This window comes from Chiloscyllium plagiosum, unplaced genomic scaffold (genome assembly GCF_037043375.1).
Source record: "Chiloscyllium plagiosum isolate Xiang-an unplaced genomic scaffold, Cpla_swu_hap1 HiC_scaffold_39, whole genome shotgun sequence".
In the NCBI taxonomy this organism is placed as follows: Eukaryota; Metazoa; Chordata; class Chondrichthyes; order Orectolobiformes; family Hemiscylliidae; genus Chiloscyllium; species Chiloscyllium plagiosum.
The window spans coordinates 42,543,029-42,560,324 of NW_028270177.1; the positions used below are offsets into that span (position 1 = coordinate 42,543,029).

The 17,296-nt window shown below is 42.5% G+C and overlaps 1 protein-coding gene across 4 annotated transcripts in view; it reads left to right on the plus strand.

The window, feature by feature from the left end:
• The window catches only part of ankdd1a (ankyrin repeat and death domain containing 1A), a 293,056-nt gene that overhangs the window by 48,742 nt on the left and 227,018 nt on the right, over positions 1–17,296 (plus strand). For all 4 annotated transcript variants that reach the window (XM_087981356.1, XM_043677683.2, XM_043677679.2 and 1 more), the window contains exon 4: positions 5,308–5,406. In XM_087981356.1, the coding sequence (XP_087837482.1) occupies positions 5,308–5,406 (99 nt within the window). The remainder of the gene's footprint in view (positions 1–5,307; positions 5,407–17,296) is intronic.

Genomic DNA, 17,296 nt, shown 5'->3' on the forward strand with positions numbered 1-17,296 from the left:
TTTCCACCCAAGTTGATAGGGTTGATAAGAAGGTGTATGGTGTTTTGGCTTTCATTATCTGGGGGATCGAGATTTTGCTGCAGCTCTATAAAACCCTGGTTAAACCTCACTTGGAACATTGGGTTCAGTTCTGGTTGTCTTATTATAGAAAGGATATAGATGCTTTCGAGTTACCAGGATGCTGCCTGGATTGGAGGGCTTGTCTTATGAAGAGCGGTTGAGTGAGCTTGGGCTTTTCACCCTGGAGAGAAGGAAGAGAGGTGACTTGATAGAGGTGTACAAGGTAATGAGAGGCAAAGCTAGAGTAGATAACCAGAGACTTTTTCCCAGGGTGGAAATGGCTGTCACGAGAAGTCATAATTTCAAGTAATTGTGGGAAGGTGTAAGGAAGATGACCGAGCTAGGATTTTTATGCAAAGAGTGGTGAGTGCTTGGAATACACTGCTAGCGGTGGTAGTAGAATCAGAGAAATTAGCGACATTTAAGCGACTACTGGGCAAGCACATGGACGGCAGTAAATTGAGGGGTGTGTAGGTTAGGTTGATCTTACATTAAGATAATTGTTCGGCACAATGTTGTGGGCTGAAGGGACTGCACTGTGATGTACTGTTCTATGTACTAACAGTGGGAGATATTCAGAAAGGAATTGGGGAGAGCACATTCCTAAAACGTTCCCTTTTGGGTAGATTATAGGAACAACATGTCAAGAGAGTCCTGGATAGCTAGGAATATTCACAACTGGATAAAAAGGAAAAGAGAATTCTATTACAAGTACAAAGGCAGGACTCTGAACAGCATTGATGTAAAGAAGAATCTTGCAGTTCAAGTTCATAGTTCTCTGAGAGTAGCCACACAAGTAGATAGGGTGGTTAAAAAAGGCAATAGGTATGCTTGCCTTTATGTTTTGGGGCATTGAGTAGAAACACCAGGATGTCATATTGCAGCTTTATAAGACTTTAGTTAGGCCACACCTAAAATATTACATTCAGTTCTGGTCACCACTTTACAGGAAGGATGTAGAGGCTTTGGATAGGATGTGAAAGATGTTTACCAGGATACTGCCTAGATTAGAGAGAATGAGCGATAAGGAGATGCGAGAAAAGCTAGGGTTGTTTTTTTCTGGAGCAGCAGAGGCTGAGGAGAGACTCGATAGACGTCTATGCAATTATGAGAGGCATAAATAGGGTGACAGTCAAAATCTTTTTCCCAGAGTTAAAATGTCTTAACACTAGGAGGCATGCGTTTAAAGTGAGAGGAGGCAACTTCAAATGACATGTGAGGGACAAGTTTTTACACAATATTGGTGTCTGGAATGTGCTGCCAGAGGTGATGGTGGAGGCAGATATGATAGGGACATTTTAGGACCCTTTAAATTAGCACATGAAAATGCAAAGAATGGAAGAATATGGACCAAAGGCAGGCAGAAGAGATTCATTTCATTTGGCATCATTTTCAGCATAACAATGTGGACCAAAGGGCCTGTTCCTGTGCAGTACTAGTCTATGTGTTACATCAGCAGAGGCTATAGTGGAGTATAGAATATACAAGAGGAAACATTCTAACATCACCTTAAGAAAGCAATTAAGAAAGCAAAGATGGGCATGAAGAAACCACCAGCAGGCACGATTAGGGAGAATCAAGGGGAAGTGAATAACCAGGAAAAGAGTCAGACCCATGAGGGGCCAAGCTGTTCCAGTACAGTTATAACACTGGCATCTACCCAATAATGTGAAAACTTACCCAAGTATGTCCAGTACATAAAATGCAGAAGAAATCAAACCCGGCCAATTACTGCCTCATCAGTCAACTCTTGTTCATCAGTAAAGTGACGGAAGGTGTCATCAACAGTGCTATCAAGCAGCACCTGCTCGGTGACACCCTGGTTGAGTTCCGCCAGAACTACCTCATTGCAGCCTTGGTTCAAATATGGACAAAATAGCTGAATTCCAGAGAGGAGGTGAGAGTGACAACCCTGTGACATCAAAGCTACTTTCAACCAAGTGTGGCATCAATGAGCCCTGGCAAAACTGGAATTAATGGCTCAGTGGTTAACACTGCTGCCTCACAGCGCCAGAGATCCGGGTTCAATTCCCGCCTCAGGCGACTGACTGTGTAGAGTTTGCACATTCTCCCCGTGTCTGCGTGGGTTTCCTTCGGGTGCTCCGGTTTCCTCCCACAGTCCAAAGATGGGCAGGCCAGGTGAATTGGCCATGCTAAATTGCCCATAGTGTTAGGTGAAGGGGTAAATGTATGGGTGGGTTGCGCTTTGGCGGGTCAGTGTGGACTTGTTGGGCCGAAGGGCCTGTTTCCACACTGTAAGTAATCTAATCTGTAAATAATCTAATCTAAAAAAATGGGAATCTGAGGGGGGGGAAAAATCTCTGGTGGTTAGAGTCCTCCCTAACACACAGAAAGATGGTCCAGATGGTAGGACGTCAGTCATCTCAGCTCCAGGACATCTCTGTAGGAGTTCCTCAGGGTAGTGTCCAACCCCCAACCATCTTCAGCTGCTTCATCAATGCCCATCCCTCCATCATAAGGTCAGGAGTAGGAAACATTTAGAAAGCAGTGTCAGTGTCAGACAGAGTCACCATGGATTATGAAGGGGAAATCATGCTTGACAAATCTGTTGGAGTTCTATGAAGATATAACTAATAGAGTTGACAAGGGGGAACCAATCAATAGGGCACAATTGGATTTTTAGAAAGTGTTTGACAAGTCATGTTAAAATTGTGCAAGACATTGGTTCGGCCGCATTTCGAATACTGTGTACAGTTCTGGTCGCCACATTACCAAAGGGATGTGGACGTTTTGATGAGGGTGCAGAGAAGGTTTACGAGGATGTTGCCTGTATGGAAGGTGCTAGCTATGAAGAGAGGTTAAGTAGGTTAAGTTTATTTTCACTAGAAAAAAGGAGATTGAGGGGGGACCTGATTGAGGTTTATAAAATCATGAAGGGTATAGACAGGGTGGATAGAGACAAGCTTTTTCCTGGGGTGAAGGATTCAATAACGAGAAGTCACGTTTTCAAGGTGAGAAGTGGAAAGTTTAAGGGGGATACACGCAGCAAGTACTTCACACAGAGGGTGGTGGGCATTTGGAACGTGTTGCCAGCAGAAGTGGTAGAGGCAGGCACGGTAGATTAGTTTAAGATGTGACTGGATAAATGCATGAGTCGGTGGAGAGTAGCGGAATACAGATGCTCAGGAATTGACTGACAGGTTTCGACAGTACATTTGGATTGGCTCAGGCCTGGAGGGCCGAAGGGTCTGTTCCTGGGCTGTAAATTTTCTTTGTCCTTTCTTTGTTCCATCTCAAAGTTTGCAGCTGATATCAAGTTGGTAGGAGGATGCATGTGATGCGGATGCAGAGATCCTTCAGCATGATCTGGACAGGTTAGGTGAGTTGGTAAAACAATGGCAGATGCAGTATAATTTGGATAAATGTGAAGTTATTCACATTGAAAGCAAAAACAAGGAGGCAGATTATAACCTGAATGGCTGTAAATTAGGAGAGGGGAGTGTGCAGTGGGACCTGGTTGTGCACCAGTAAGTATGAAGGTGCAGAAGGTGGTAAAGAAGGAAAATGGTATGTTGGCTTTCACTGAGAGATTTCAAGTACAGGAGCAGGGATGTGTTGTTGTAGTTATATCGGGCGTTGGTGAGGCCACACCGAGAATATTGTGTGCAGTTTTGGTCTCCTTTTTTGAGGAAGGGTGCTCTTGCTCTTGAGGATGTGCAGTGAAGTTTTACCAGGATGATTCCAGGAATGGTAGGACTGAAGTATGAGGAGTGACTGACAAGGTTATGATTGTTTTCCCTGGAGTTCAGATGAATGAGGGGGGAATCTCCATAGAGACTTATAAAATTCTAACAGGACTAGACAGGGTAGATGCAGAGAGGATGTTCCTGATGGTAGGCATGTCCAGAATGAGGAGTCATAGTCTGAGGATTCAGGGTGGATCATTTATGATGGACACGAGGAGATGTTTCTTCACTCAAAGAGTGATGAACCTGTGGAATTCATTGCCACAAGAAATAGTTGATGCCAGGACAATGAATGTATTCAAGAGGTGGCTAGATATAGCACTTAGGGTCAAAAAGTTATGGGATCAAAAGTTATGAGGGGAAGGCAGGATTAGACTATTGAGTTGGACAATCACCCACTGTGAAGAATGGTGGAGCAGGCTCAAAGGGCTGAATGGCCTCCTCCTGCGCATGATAATTCTGAAGCAGTCCGTGTCCAAATGCAACAAGCCTTGAGCTGACAATATCCAGGCTTGAGCTGACAAGTGACAATTAACATTTGTGCCACAAATGTCAGGCTATGACCATCACCAATAACCGGCAATCTAACTACAATGAGACATTTTACATTTGAGAAAAGGCTGGATAGACTCGGGTTGTTTTATTTAGAGCAGGGTGTGCTGAGAGGGGACCTACTTGGGATGTATAAAATTGTGTGGAACATGGACAGGATGGATAGGGAGCAGCTGTTCCCCATTAGTTGAAGAGTCATTAATGAGGGAGCATAATTTTAGGGTGAACAGTTGAAGGTTTAGAAGTATTTTGAGGAAAACTATTTTCACCCCGGGGTGTTGGGAATCTAGTGCACTGCCTAGAAGGGTAGTTGAGGTGGGTTACTTTCAATACCTATAAAATGTATGTGGATTGGCACTGGAAAAGTCATAACAACCAAGGCACAGTGCTGGAAAGTGGGATTAGTGTGAATAGGTTGACATGGACTGGATGGATCGAAGCTCCTTTTCAGTGCTGTATGTTTCTGTGACTCCATGTAGCAAATAATTAGGAAGGCAAATGGTGTGTTGTTGTTAGAGGATTATTGGGATATGCATATAAAGATGTCTTTGGCATTGTGCAGGCCTTTAATAAAAGTACATTTGGAGTACTTCAATGTTGTTTGGTGTCAATTTTGAAGATATGCAGACAGTACAAGGATGGTTCAATAGGTTTGGTTTAGTATGCAAATGTGAATTCTTGAATGGCTTTGTCAATTTAGACTTATACTCATCAGTTTAGAAGAATAAGCATTAATCTCACAAAAACATTCAGTTTTCTGAAAGGGCTTGTCAAGGTACACACTGAGAGGTTGTTCTCTCTGGCTGGGGAATTTTGAACACGGGGTGGGGGGCATAGCCACAGACTAAAGAGTCCATTATTTTTGTGCCAAGATAAGAAAAGAGTTCATTCTAATCATTGTGAATCTGTGGATGCATCAATCCCAGTGTAAATGGGCCAGGGTGTTGATGATCCCATTTGCCTGAGTTCTGTACGTTTGCTTCTGTAGTTCGGGATGAACGCTCTGCTTTTGGCTGCCTGGTTTGGTCATCTCCGGATTCTTCGAACATTGGTCAATGTGGGTGCCAAGTTGTCATGTGAAAACAAAGTAAGTAAATCTGAGAGTGCAAGATCATTCTGTTTGAGTGAGTATGACTATGTTATTGGGGCAGAATAGGGAAGGGAATAATATGGTGAATTGTGATTATTTCCCAGGAAGTCAAGCTGCCCTTTGGGATGGTGTGACTTTGGCTCTTCATCTTTATTTTTATATACCTTTGTGTACTGCTTTGTGATATATATATTAGAAATGCTATACGAGTTGAATTTAATTTTCCATAGCCCCTAACTTTGCCTCATGCTTTTCCTCATGTTTAATTCATGAGGATGCAGCTGAAAATGAGAGTAAAGATCAGGTTCCCGACCCTAAGTTCAGGATTTGGGACATCTACTCTGGGCTGGAGAGTAGCTTAGAATGGGATGGGGAGGATTAAACTGTCTTGGTCCACATAGATGCTAACTACGTGTTTGACTTGGAAAGATGTTCTACTTAGGAAATATGAATTTCAGCTCATGGGGCACTAGCACTAGTACTGGGGGAGGTGGATGCTGCGTTGTTGAGATGGTCTTCACCTGAATTGCACTAGGACCAATGTTCTTGTGAATGAAAGGAGGACCAGAGGCAGTCAGCACCAGGGAGAAGAGCTACCAAGTTCATTCCAGTCCAGTACAGCACATTGATTATTAACATTGACAATTAATATGAAATTGATTGATTGTTGAGTATCACTATTTGTTAGTAGATGTAAATTGTATTAGCAGTAATTTGGTTACTAATTGGTAAGTAGGAGAATGTACACTCCAGCCTTGACTGTACGTCCTGTAAGATGTGGAACCCTCAGTACTCTCCCCATGTCCCGGGTAACCATTTGTATAAGAAATGTCATCCGGTGCAGCAGCCTGAATTCCAGTTTTCAGAACTTGAGCAATGGCTGGCATCACTGGAGTGCATCCGTGAGGATAAGAGCTATATGGGTACCACATTAAGAGTATGTATATAGAGAGAGAATATGTGCCTATCAATCAAAGAAAAACAAGCAGGTAGTGCAAGAGTTCCCTGAATGCACCTCACTGTTCAACCAGTGGAATACTGATGAGGGTAAAGGGTCATCTGTACAGTGCAGCCAGAGTCAAGTCTATAGCTTCAGAGTTGGCCAAGCTGTGCAGTGGTCTTCAGCAATAGATGATTCAGTCATTAGGGCAATTGGTTTCTTCAGCACAGGCATGAATCTAGGATGGTATCAGGGTCAAGGATGTCACTGAGTGGCTGCAGAACAACCTGAGGTTTTGGGGGTGGTGTCATGGTACCAGCAATCATGGTACACATTCGTATCAACATTATAAATAGAAAGAGGGATGTAGTCCTTCAATCAGAATTCAGAATGCAGTTAGGAAATCAGCAAGTATGACTAGAAATATAATGATCTCCAGATTACAATTGCATGTGAATTTGGAAACAGGAGGATAAGACAGATGAATGCATAATAGGAGAGAGAATGCAGGAAGCCAGGCTTTAGATCCTTGGTACATTGGGACCAGACTGGTTCTCGGGAGCTGGAAACATTTCATAGAATTCATAGAATCCCTACAGTGTGGAAACAGGCCATTTGGCCCAACAAGTCACACCGACCCCCTGAAGAGCAACCCACCCAGACCCATTCCCTTAATCTATTACTCTAAATTCACTTCTGATTAATGCACCTAGCCCACCTATCTCTGAACATTATGGCAAATTTAGCATGGCTAATTCACCTAACCTGGTCATCTTTGGATTGTGGGAGGAAACCGGAGCACTTGGAGGAAACCCATGCCAACACTGGGAGAATGTGCAAACTCCACATTCTCCTGAGGCTGGAATCGAATCCGGGTCCCTGGCTCTGTGAGGCAGTAGTACGAACCACTGAGTCACGATGCAGCTGTGATGTTGTGGTAGTGGCTGTATGTCTGGTCCAGAAGATATCTATCTTGGAATTTTTGTCATGACATATTTGAACAGATTAACTAAAAACAGTTTCTGGGGAAGAAGGTGACATCGTGGTAACTAGTTATTCAGAGTGTCAGTCTAATATTCTAAGGAATAGATTTCAAATTCCATAATGGCAGCTAGTGAAATTTGCATTCAATCAAAATCTATAATTAAAAGCTAGCTTAATTGCTAAAAATCATCTATTTCACACATCTATTCAGATTTTTGAGTCATTGAAACTGAGTTTGGGGAAGATAGAACATGTACAACTTGGATAGATCACACCTCTGCAGGATCAGGACCTCTATCCTTGTTGGGGTGTTTGCTCGAACTGTGAGGGAGGGTTAAGTAGACTAGCAGGGAGGCAAACGTGAGGGAAGCAAAGAAAGTGAAAGAAAAATAGAAAACAAAAGTGGGGCAGGTACGTGGAGCAGTGAGCATGTAAATTTACAGCCAAGAATGGTCCCACTAACTGTGAAGCAAGGACTGAGTTGAAGTCTGTGTGGGAAGTTTACAGAACAGTGAGTATAAAAAGCTTACAACCAAGGATTTGGGCCACTTGCTGGGGAGCTGGGAAAGTGTCAGACCTGGTGAGGGAGTTTGACTGAGCAGTGAGTATATAAATTCACTCATTCCGAACTTGGTAAAAATTGGAATGACATCACAGGAAAGCAATAAGCTGTGTAGGAAGTATCTTTAAGAACTAGAACAAAGAACAGTACAGCACAGGAACAGGCCCTTCATCCCACCAAAACTATGCTGACTGTATGATGCCTTATTAAAATGAATACTTTTTGCCTCTATGCAGTCCATATTCTTCTTCTTTTCCCTGCCTATTCATGTACCTGTCAAGAAGCCTCTGAAACATTACTATTGCATACGTCCCCATCACCTCTTCTGTCAGTGCATTCCATGCATTTGGCACCCTCTATGTAAAAAACCTGCCTTTCGCATTTCCTTTACCTATCTGGTACCTACACTGTTTGCAATATATGTAAATGCCTTGGATCAAAATATAGATGGGTGCATTAGTAAGTTTGTAGTGGTACATCGATTGATGGAGTTATAAATAGTGCAGAAGGTTGTCAAAGGATATAGCAGGATATAGATTGGCTGCAGATATGGGTAGAGAAATGGTAGATGGAGTTTATCTGGGTAAGTGTGAGGGGTTGCACTTTGGGAGATCAAATGTTCAGGAAAAGTGTACAGTTAATGGCAAGACTGTTGATCGGCATGGATGTACATAGTGATCTTGTGGTTCAAGTCCATAACTCCTTGAAAGTGGCCATATAAGTAAAGAAGGCATATGGCATGCTTGCCTTTATTGATCGGGGAATTGAGTACAAGAGTCAGGACGTCATATTGTAGCTTTATAAGTCGACAGTTAGGCCACACTTAAGAGTATTGCATTCAAATCTGGTCACCACATTTCAGGAAGGATGTGGAGGCTTTGGAGAGGATGCAAAAGAGGTTCACCAGAATGCTACCTGGATTAGGTGGTATGACCTATAAGGAGAAGCTAGAAAAACTCAGGTTATTTTCTTTGGAGTGGCAGAGGCTGAGGGGAGACTTGATAGAATTCTATAAAATACTGAGATGCATAGATAAGGTTGGCAGTCAGAATCTTTCTCCCAGACTTAAAATGTCTAATACATGCATTTAAGGTGAGAGGGGTCTAGGATAGTTCCCATCAGGTCCTGGGACTTGTCTACCTGAATGTTTTTTAAAATACCCAGCACCACCTCCAACTCTCCCTAAATTGCAATTATTTAAATAAGTGTGAAATTATTTTTGCGACAAAGTTAGCTACTAAGACTAAGGAAGTTTAAGGCCGGCGAAGGTAGTCTCAGCAAGCCTAAAGACATTTAAATGATGGCAGGTGAGGGAAGCTCAGTGGAATGGGTGCGCTGTTATATGGGTGTTACAGATCCTGCCATTGTCCATGATTGTGTGCAGGGAGTGCTTCCTGAAATAACTCTACAAAGTCTAGCATCCTCTCACCAATTGACCCTTTATTTACACATGCATTTACTTGACACTGGTCCGACTTCCTCAGAGTTGGCTTCATGTTAACAGCTCCAATCGGGGAACTCATATTTTTTGAGGTCCACTTGACTGACCTCATTTCACGATGACACGAAAATTGTTGGTGTAGTTGACAGCGAAGAAGGTTCCTCAGATTATAATGGGACCTTGGGCCAATGGGCTGAGGAATGGCAGATGGAATTTAGTTTAGATAACTGTGAGGTTGGAAAGGTAAATTAGAGCAGGACTTATACACTTAATGATAAGGTTCAGGGGAGTGTTGCTGAACAAAAAGACCTTGGAGTGCAGGTTCATAGTTCCTTGAAAGTGGAGTCTCAGGTAGACAGGATAGTGAAGAAAGCATTTATTATGCTTGCCTTTATTGGTCAGGGCATTGAGGTATAGGAATTGGGAAGTCATGTTGCAGCTGTGAGGGCATTGGTTAGGCCACTTCTGGAATATTGCATTCAATTCTGGTTCCCCTGCTATAGGACGAATGTTGTGAAACTTGAAAAAGTTCAGAAAAGATTTACAAGCATGTTGCCAGGATTAGAGGGTTTGAGCTATAGGGGAGGCTGAATAGGCTAAGGCTATTTTCCCTGGAGCATTGGAGACTGAGGGGTGACATTACAGAGGTTTATAAAATCACAAGGGGCATGGATTGTGATCTTCCAAGATTTATTTTCTCAATGTAGGAGAGTCAAAAAATAGAGGGCATAGGTTTAAGGGGAGAGGGGAAAGATTTAAAAGGGACCTATGGGGCAACGTTTTCACGCAGAAAGTGGTGAGTGTATTGAATGACCATCCAGAGGAATGGATGGAGACAGGTACAATTATAACATGTAAAGCATTTAACATCTGGGTGGGTGTATGATTAGCAAAGGTTTAGAGGGATATGGGTCGAATTCTGACAAATGGGACGAGATTAATTTTGGATATCTGGTCGACATAGATGAGTTGCACTGAAGGATCTGTTTCCATTGAGTATAGCTCTGACTACATCCCTCCTTGTTGTTTATTCCTTTAGCTTTTCCTGGGGCATTCTACACCAGGCATTCCTCTAACTTTGGTGGCATGTACCAGAGCATAGCCTGACTTTTGAACCTCGAGCATCTCAGAAGAAATTATTTTTCTTCAGGCGGTAAAGGTGTTGAAGCTGTCATATCTGCCATGTCTATCTCATCCTCAGACGTTTCTTCGAAGCTAGGGTGAGATCCCAAGGTTTCTGGTAGCCATGCCAGATGTTCTGAGGGGCCAGGTGTGTTTTGCTTATGCCATGTTTGCAAAGTTGCAGCTTTCATGTGGTCCATGTGCTTGTTAGGACCACCTCCCTTTCTGAACTTTGTCCGTCACCTCACGTCGACCATGCCTCTTTCCACTAGGTCCATTCCTGTGGTTTCAGTACCAAACTTCGTCCCCTGAAGTAAATGGCCTCTCCTGCTCAGAGGAATTTTGGTCTGGCATTGGCATTCTTGATACTGTTTCAATCACACACCCTAACCCCCACCAAAAGGTCTGGAAAGATCAGGTTTAACCTCATGGGAAGTCTTCTCCCCCTTAGCAAGGCTGCTGGAGATGTTCCTGTGGTTGTGTGATCAAACAGGAATTAAGGTAATTTGGTATCGAGTGAAGTTTTCTTTAAGCCTGCCTTCAAAGTTTGGACTGCTCTTTTTGCCAGACCATTAGATGGTGGATGGTATGGAGTTATCCTCACTTGCCGAATGCCATTCGATTTAGGAAATATTCAAATTCCTGCTGGTAGCTGATGGCCCATTGTCTGTGACCAGTACCTCCAGGAGTCCGCGTAGTACAAAAAATGCTCACATCTTTTCATTCATCGTCTCCACTCTTGATGAATGATGGTGACTTGGGCTGCCTGAAACACACATTTTTCCCTTCCAAGGTACAAACCCATATGAGTATTAATCATAGCATACTTCTGGGAATCCTCACTTCATCACAGTTGCAAGTATGCATGTCCAGTTTTCTGAAGGACAGCTCCTCCACCCATTTTACGTTTAAGTCCTCTATGCAAAGGATTGGGTATTTATCCAGCTCTGAAAAGCGGTTTATCGTTAATTTGAAATCTTCACAAAGATGAACCAACGCATTGGGCTTCACGATTGGTAAAACCAGTGTTACCCATTCTGCAAACTGTACTGGTTTGATGATTCCTTCACTTTCTAGCCCCAACTTCTGTGTCTTTGAGTCAAATGGCACTGGGCAGACCATGCATTATCATGGAATTGCTTCCTGATCAAAACGTAAGGTGGCTTGGCCCTTTTCATAGTCCCTAGGTCTTCCTGAGAAATATTTTTTAGGACTTTGCTCAGGCAGCCATTTTCTAATTGAAGAATATTGAGCCAAGTTGAATTTTTCTCCGCCAATTTCGCCCCGTCAAGCTTTGGCTTGGTAACTCCACTAAGGTCAGTATCCCGTCACCAAGTCATCTTTTATTTACACATGCATAGTGCGTGACACTGACTCAGGTAGCTCAGAGCTGGCTCTTACAGTGAACAGAACCCCTGACACTCCTGTTTATATCTGTCAGTTAGGACCCCATGATTGAACCAGGTTAACAGCCCCAGTTGGAGAACTCATATTCTATGAGGTCCACCTAGCTGACCTTATTCCAATCACTACACTTCCAACCGAAGAAACATACGTTTGAGTTTTGTCGCTTGAGCAGCACTGAAAGACACTAGCACATCCATGAGTCTGTGAGGTACGAGGATAACACATTCAGAGAGGTGTCACACCACAGCTGCAGGGACTAGAGGAGAGAAGGGATTGGGAGACCATCAAGCAGTCAAAGGGAAACAGACAGATGGAGCAGGACTTCCCTGTGGACCTGCTCACAAATCAGTTTTCCGTACCGGAAGCTGTGGATGGCACTGATAACTCAAGGGAGAACACTCAGAGTCAGACTTCTGGCACCACAAGACAGTAGGAAGAAGAAAGCAGGAGTGATAATGGTAGGGGACTCAGTACTTATGGGAACTGACAGGTGTTTTTGCAGCCACAGAGATGAGTCCACAGTTGTGTGTTGCCTCCCTGGTTCCAGGGTCAAGGATGTCACTAAGTATTTGCAGAGAATTGTGAAGAAGAAGGAATGTAAGACAGAGTTTGTGGTGTGCAGTGGTACAGATGTAGGTACAGTAAGGGATAGATTAAGAAGCAGGCCCTTGAAGGTTATAATTTCTGGATTGCCTAGTGCCACATGCCAGCCAGTGCAGAAATAGGAGAATAGTGTGGATGAATTTGATAAGGTTCCCCATGGTCGGCTCAAGAAAAAGGTGAAGTCGCATTGGGTCAAGGGTGTTCTAGCCAGATGAATAGCGAACTGGTTGGGCAACAGGAGTAGTAGTGGAAGGGAGCTTCTCAAAATGGAGACCTGTGACCAGTGGTGTCCCACAGGGCTCCGTGCTGGGACCACTGTTGTTTGTGATATACATAAGTGATTTGGAGAAAGGTGTAGGTTCATTAGTAAGTTTGCAGATTTCACTAAGATTGGTGGGTAGCAGATAGTGAAAGGGACTGCCGGAGAATACAGCAGAATATAGATAGATTGGAGCGTTGAGCAGAGAAATGCCAGATGGAGTTCAATCCTGACAAATGCAAAGTTTTTCATATTGGATGATGCAATTCCAGACTGAACAATAAATGGAAAAGTCCTGGGGAAAATTGATGGACAGGGAGATCTGGGTATTCAGCTCCATTGTTCCATGAAGGTGACAACGCAGGTCAGTAGAGTGGTCAAGAAGGCAAAAAGCATATTTTCCTTCACCAGACAGGGTATTGAGTACAAGAGTTGACAGGTCATGTTGCAGTTGTATAAGACTTTGGTTCGGCCACATTTGGAATACTGCGTACATTTCTGGTCGCCACATTACCAAGCAGATGTGGATGCTTTGGAGAGGGTGCAGAGGAAGTTCACCTGGATGTTGCCTGACATGGAACTTGCTAGCTATGAGGAGAGGTTGAGTAGATTATGATTATTTTCATTGGAAAGAAGGGGGTTGAGGGGAACCTGATTGAGACCTGCAAAATCATGAGGGGTAGGGACATGCTAGGTAGCATGAAACTTTTGCACAGAGTGGAGGACTCCATTACAAGGGGTCACATGTTCAAAGTGAAAGAGGAAAAGTTTATGGGAGATATACGTGAAAGTTCTTTACGCAGAGAATGGTGGGTACCTGGACTATGCTGCCAGTGGAGATGGTAGGGGCGGGAACGATAGAATCATAAAAGGTGTATCTGGATAGATACATAAATAGGCATGGAACAAAGGGATACAGACCCTTAGAAAATGGGTGGCAGGTTTAGATAGAGGATCTGGATTGGTGCAGGCTTGGAGGGTCAAAGGGCCTGTTCCTGTGCTGTAATGTTCTTTGTCCTTTGAATGTTGGCTCAATATTGGTGTGGTAATTGGGATTAGATTCCTGCATCACTGAAACCATTTCTGGTGAAAGTACGACCTCTACAAGTGGGATGGTCTGCACCTGAACCAGAATGGGACTAACATTCTTGCAAATGGGTTTGTTAGTGCTGTTGGGAGGAGTTTAAATTAGTTCAACAGGGACAGGGGACACAGTCTATCATCTCAATTACAACATGGCACAGCTTAGAAAAGGAACCAAGGCAGAGCGAGTTCAGCCATATTGTGTCTGAAAGGAGCAAGATGAGGCTTGATGGCCTCTACTTTGATGTTAGGAATATTGGACAAAAAACAGATGATTGAAGGATATGGATTGACATGTGGAACTGCAATGTTGTTACCGTCATGGTGATGTGTTTGAGGGACAGACAAGACTGCTAACTTAATTTTCCGATCTATAGCATGGCAGAACATGGGAGAGTGCAAAATTGGAAGTTGTGTTGAATTGTTAGCTAAGGAGTCAGTTAATGCAAGATTAGGGAATGAGATCTTGGAAGGGTCATCAAATGACCCCTTTTGAGTAGAACTTTGGAATAAAAAAGGGGCAGTCACATTGTTAGGAGTGTATTTTAGGCTCCCAAACAGTCAGTGGGCAATTAAGGAGCAAATGTGTAGTCAATTCATGAAGGCATGTAAAAATAACAGGGTAATTCTATTAGGGAATTTCAACTGCCCCACTATTAATTGGCATTATCATTGTATTAAGTATTGAGTGAGGCAGATTCATACAGGAGAGCTTTTTATATCAAAGTTCTAGTGATCCTATAAGGGACTGTGCAGTGCTGGACTTAATTTATACATGAAGCCAGACACATGGTCAAGGTGACAATGGAGGAACATTTTCGTGATAGCAACTTAAACACTGTACACTTTAAGTTTGTTATGAAAAAGGAGAAAGATGGTCTACAAAATAGGTTTTAGATTGAGGGAAGGCAGATTTAACTCAAATGAGGAAGGATCTTGTGAAAACGATTGGAAGCAGCTACTTGAAGGTAAATCTACAGCAGGAAGTGGAAGATGTTGATCACATGATAGGAAAGATGTGATTGAACTGGACAGGATGCAAAGGATGTCTGGAATGGAACATCTCATCTGTGAAGAGAGGCTGGATTAGCTTAGATTGTTTTCTGTGGAGCAAAGAAGGAACTGAAAGAAGTGTATAAGATCTTTAATGGCGTACAAAGTTAAAAATCACACAACACCAGGTTATAGTCCAACAGGATTATTTGGAAGCACTGGCTTACAGAATGCTGCTCCTTCATCAGGTGGTTGTGGAGTATAAGATTGTAAGGCACAGAATTTATAGCAAAGGTTTACAGTGTGATGTAACTGAAATTATATATTGAAGAAGACCTGGACTGTTTAAGTCTCAGTTTTTGGAGTGACCATGTTGGTTTCTGTTCTTTCATATGTAAATCCCAGAACATTTTTTAAAGTTACATTGTCAAGTGAATTTTTACAACAGGTGCCATGTCAACTCAGATAATGTATTGACGGTGTGAGATTAAAGTCTTTGTCTGTGCCCCAATGTTCAGACTGATTCTATTTCTGAAAAAGAGATTTACAGAATCTTACATGGATTCATGCAGTTTTTGAGCAAAATGTAATTCTGCAAGTACAAATTCATCCCACAAATTTAGATGTGCGTGTGTGTGTCTGTGTGTTGGGGAGTGGGGGGGGGGTGCGCGGGGGATGTTGGAAATGGGGGGGGGGGGGGGAACGTGTGAGTGAGTGTGTGTGTTTTGAGTATAAAGGGGTATAAGTCTGTGAGAGGGTGTGTGTGTGGGGGAGTGTATGTGTGAGCGTATGAGAGTGAGTCTGTAGGAGTGTGTGTGTGCATGCGAGTGTGTGTAGTGCAGTGGGGTCACCTATAGTGTGACATGAATCCAAGGTCTCATTTGGATACTGAACTTGGCTACATAAACACACGCATGCACGCTCACTCGCTCTCTCAAAAATACAAAGTGCTTGCGATAGGGTAGGTGAATTAACTGCAAATAGTTGTAAATGGGTATAATATAATTGTGATTACAGAGCCATTGCTGCAGGGTCACCAAGGCTGAGAACTTAACATTTTTTAGGAATGACAGGCAAATAGGTAAAAGAGATGGGATAGAACATAGAACATAGAAGAATACAGCGCAGTACAGGCCCTTGGGCCCTCGATGTTGCGCCGATCCAAGCCCACCTAAACTACACTAACCCACTATCCTCCATATACCTATCCAATGCCCTCTTAAATGCCCATAAAGAGGGAGAGTCCACCACTGTTACTGGCAGGGCATTCCATGAACTAACGACTCGCTGAGTGAAGAACCTACCCCTAACATCAGTCCTATATCTACCCCCCTTAATAGCTTTGTTAGTGAAAGATAAAATCTGTGCAGTTGTGAGAAGGGGTATTGTCACAAAAAATTTCAATGTAGAATCAGTCAGTATGGAGCTAAAAGTACCAAGGCATGGAAAAATTTAATGGGAATTGTCTACAGGCTTCTCTAGAGTTGTGGACAGATAGGGGATGGCATTAAACAGGGACTTAGAGATCCATGCAACAGGGGTACTATAATGAGTTAATTAGTAATATGTTAGGTTTTTTAGGATCTATATCATCATCCAAAATTCTGTATATTCTGGAACAAACCCAGCAGATTGGAAGATAGCAAATGTAACTCCTTTATTTTAAAGAAAGGAAAGATGGAGAAAATAGGGAATTACAGATCGAGTTGCATCAGTATTGGGGAAAATGCTGGAATCTGTTGCAAAGATATGATGAAAGAGTACAAAGTTAACATGGATTTATGAAAGGGAAATATTTAATTAATTTAAGGAATCCTCTCACTTCATGCCTACGTACCAGTTCAAAAGGACTGAATCCAGTGGATGTATTAGGGGCAAACTGTAGTAAGAGAATGACTTTATCCTAATAATTAGGACACTCCTGACAATAGGGTCTAATCGTACTCTTTCAAGTTTGATGCCACTTTTCAACTGCTCCTTGAGGTTGTGGTTGATGAGCTGAAATTGTTTTATTTCCAGACTATTCCAGATTATTTCTTTGAATATTTGTGATGTCAGATTTGAACATCAATCTAATTATATCGCCTTGATCAATTGACATATTGTTAAAAAATCCAATTAGCTTTTCAAGTACCATTTTTGCCATAATTTGCTACAAAGGTACTGTCTAAGAAAATCTTGTTGAAATGACTGTAGTTGTTAAAAGATACTGATTTCCGCTGCTGATTTCAGGTAGTGAAACCAATGAAGACCAATGAAACTGGTATTGGGATTAAGGGATTAGTTTAATTGATGATTGGCATTTCCCTTCTATATGACATGTATGAAATGTCTAGAAAATTTAATGATATCTAAATGCAGTCTTGGCTAATTAAAATGTTTGGGTATTTTAGACTGTGATTTTATAATACCTTAAGTGACCTATTATTTGTGTTTTGTGAACCATTTGTAATATTTACATTACCCAGATGGCACTAAAGGTAAAGTTGCCAT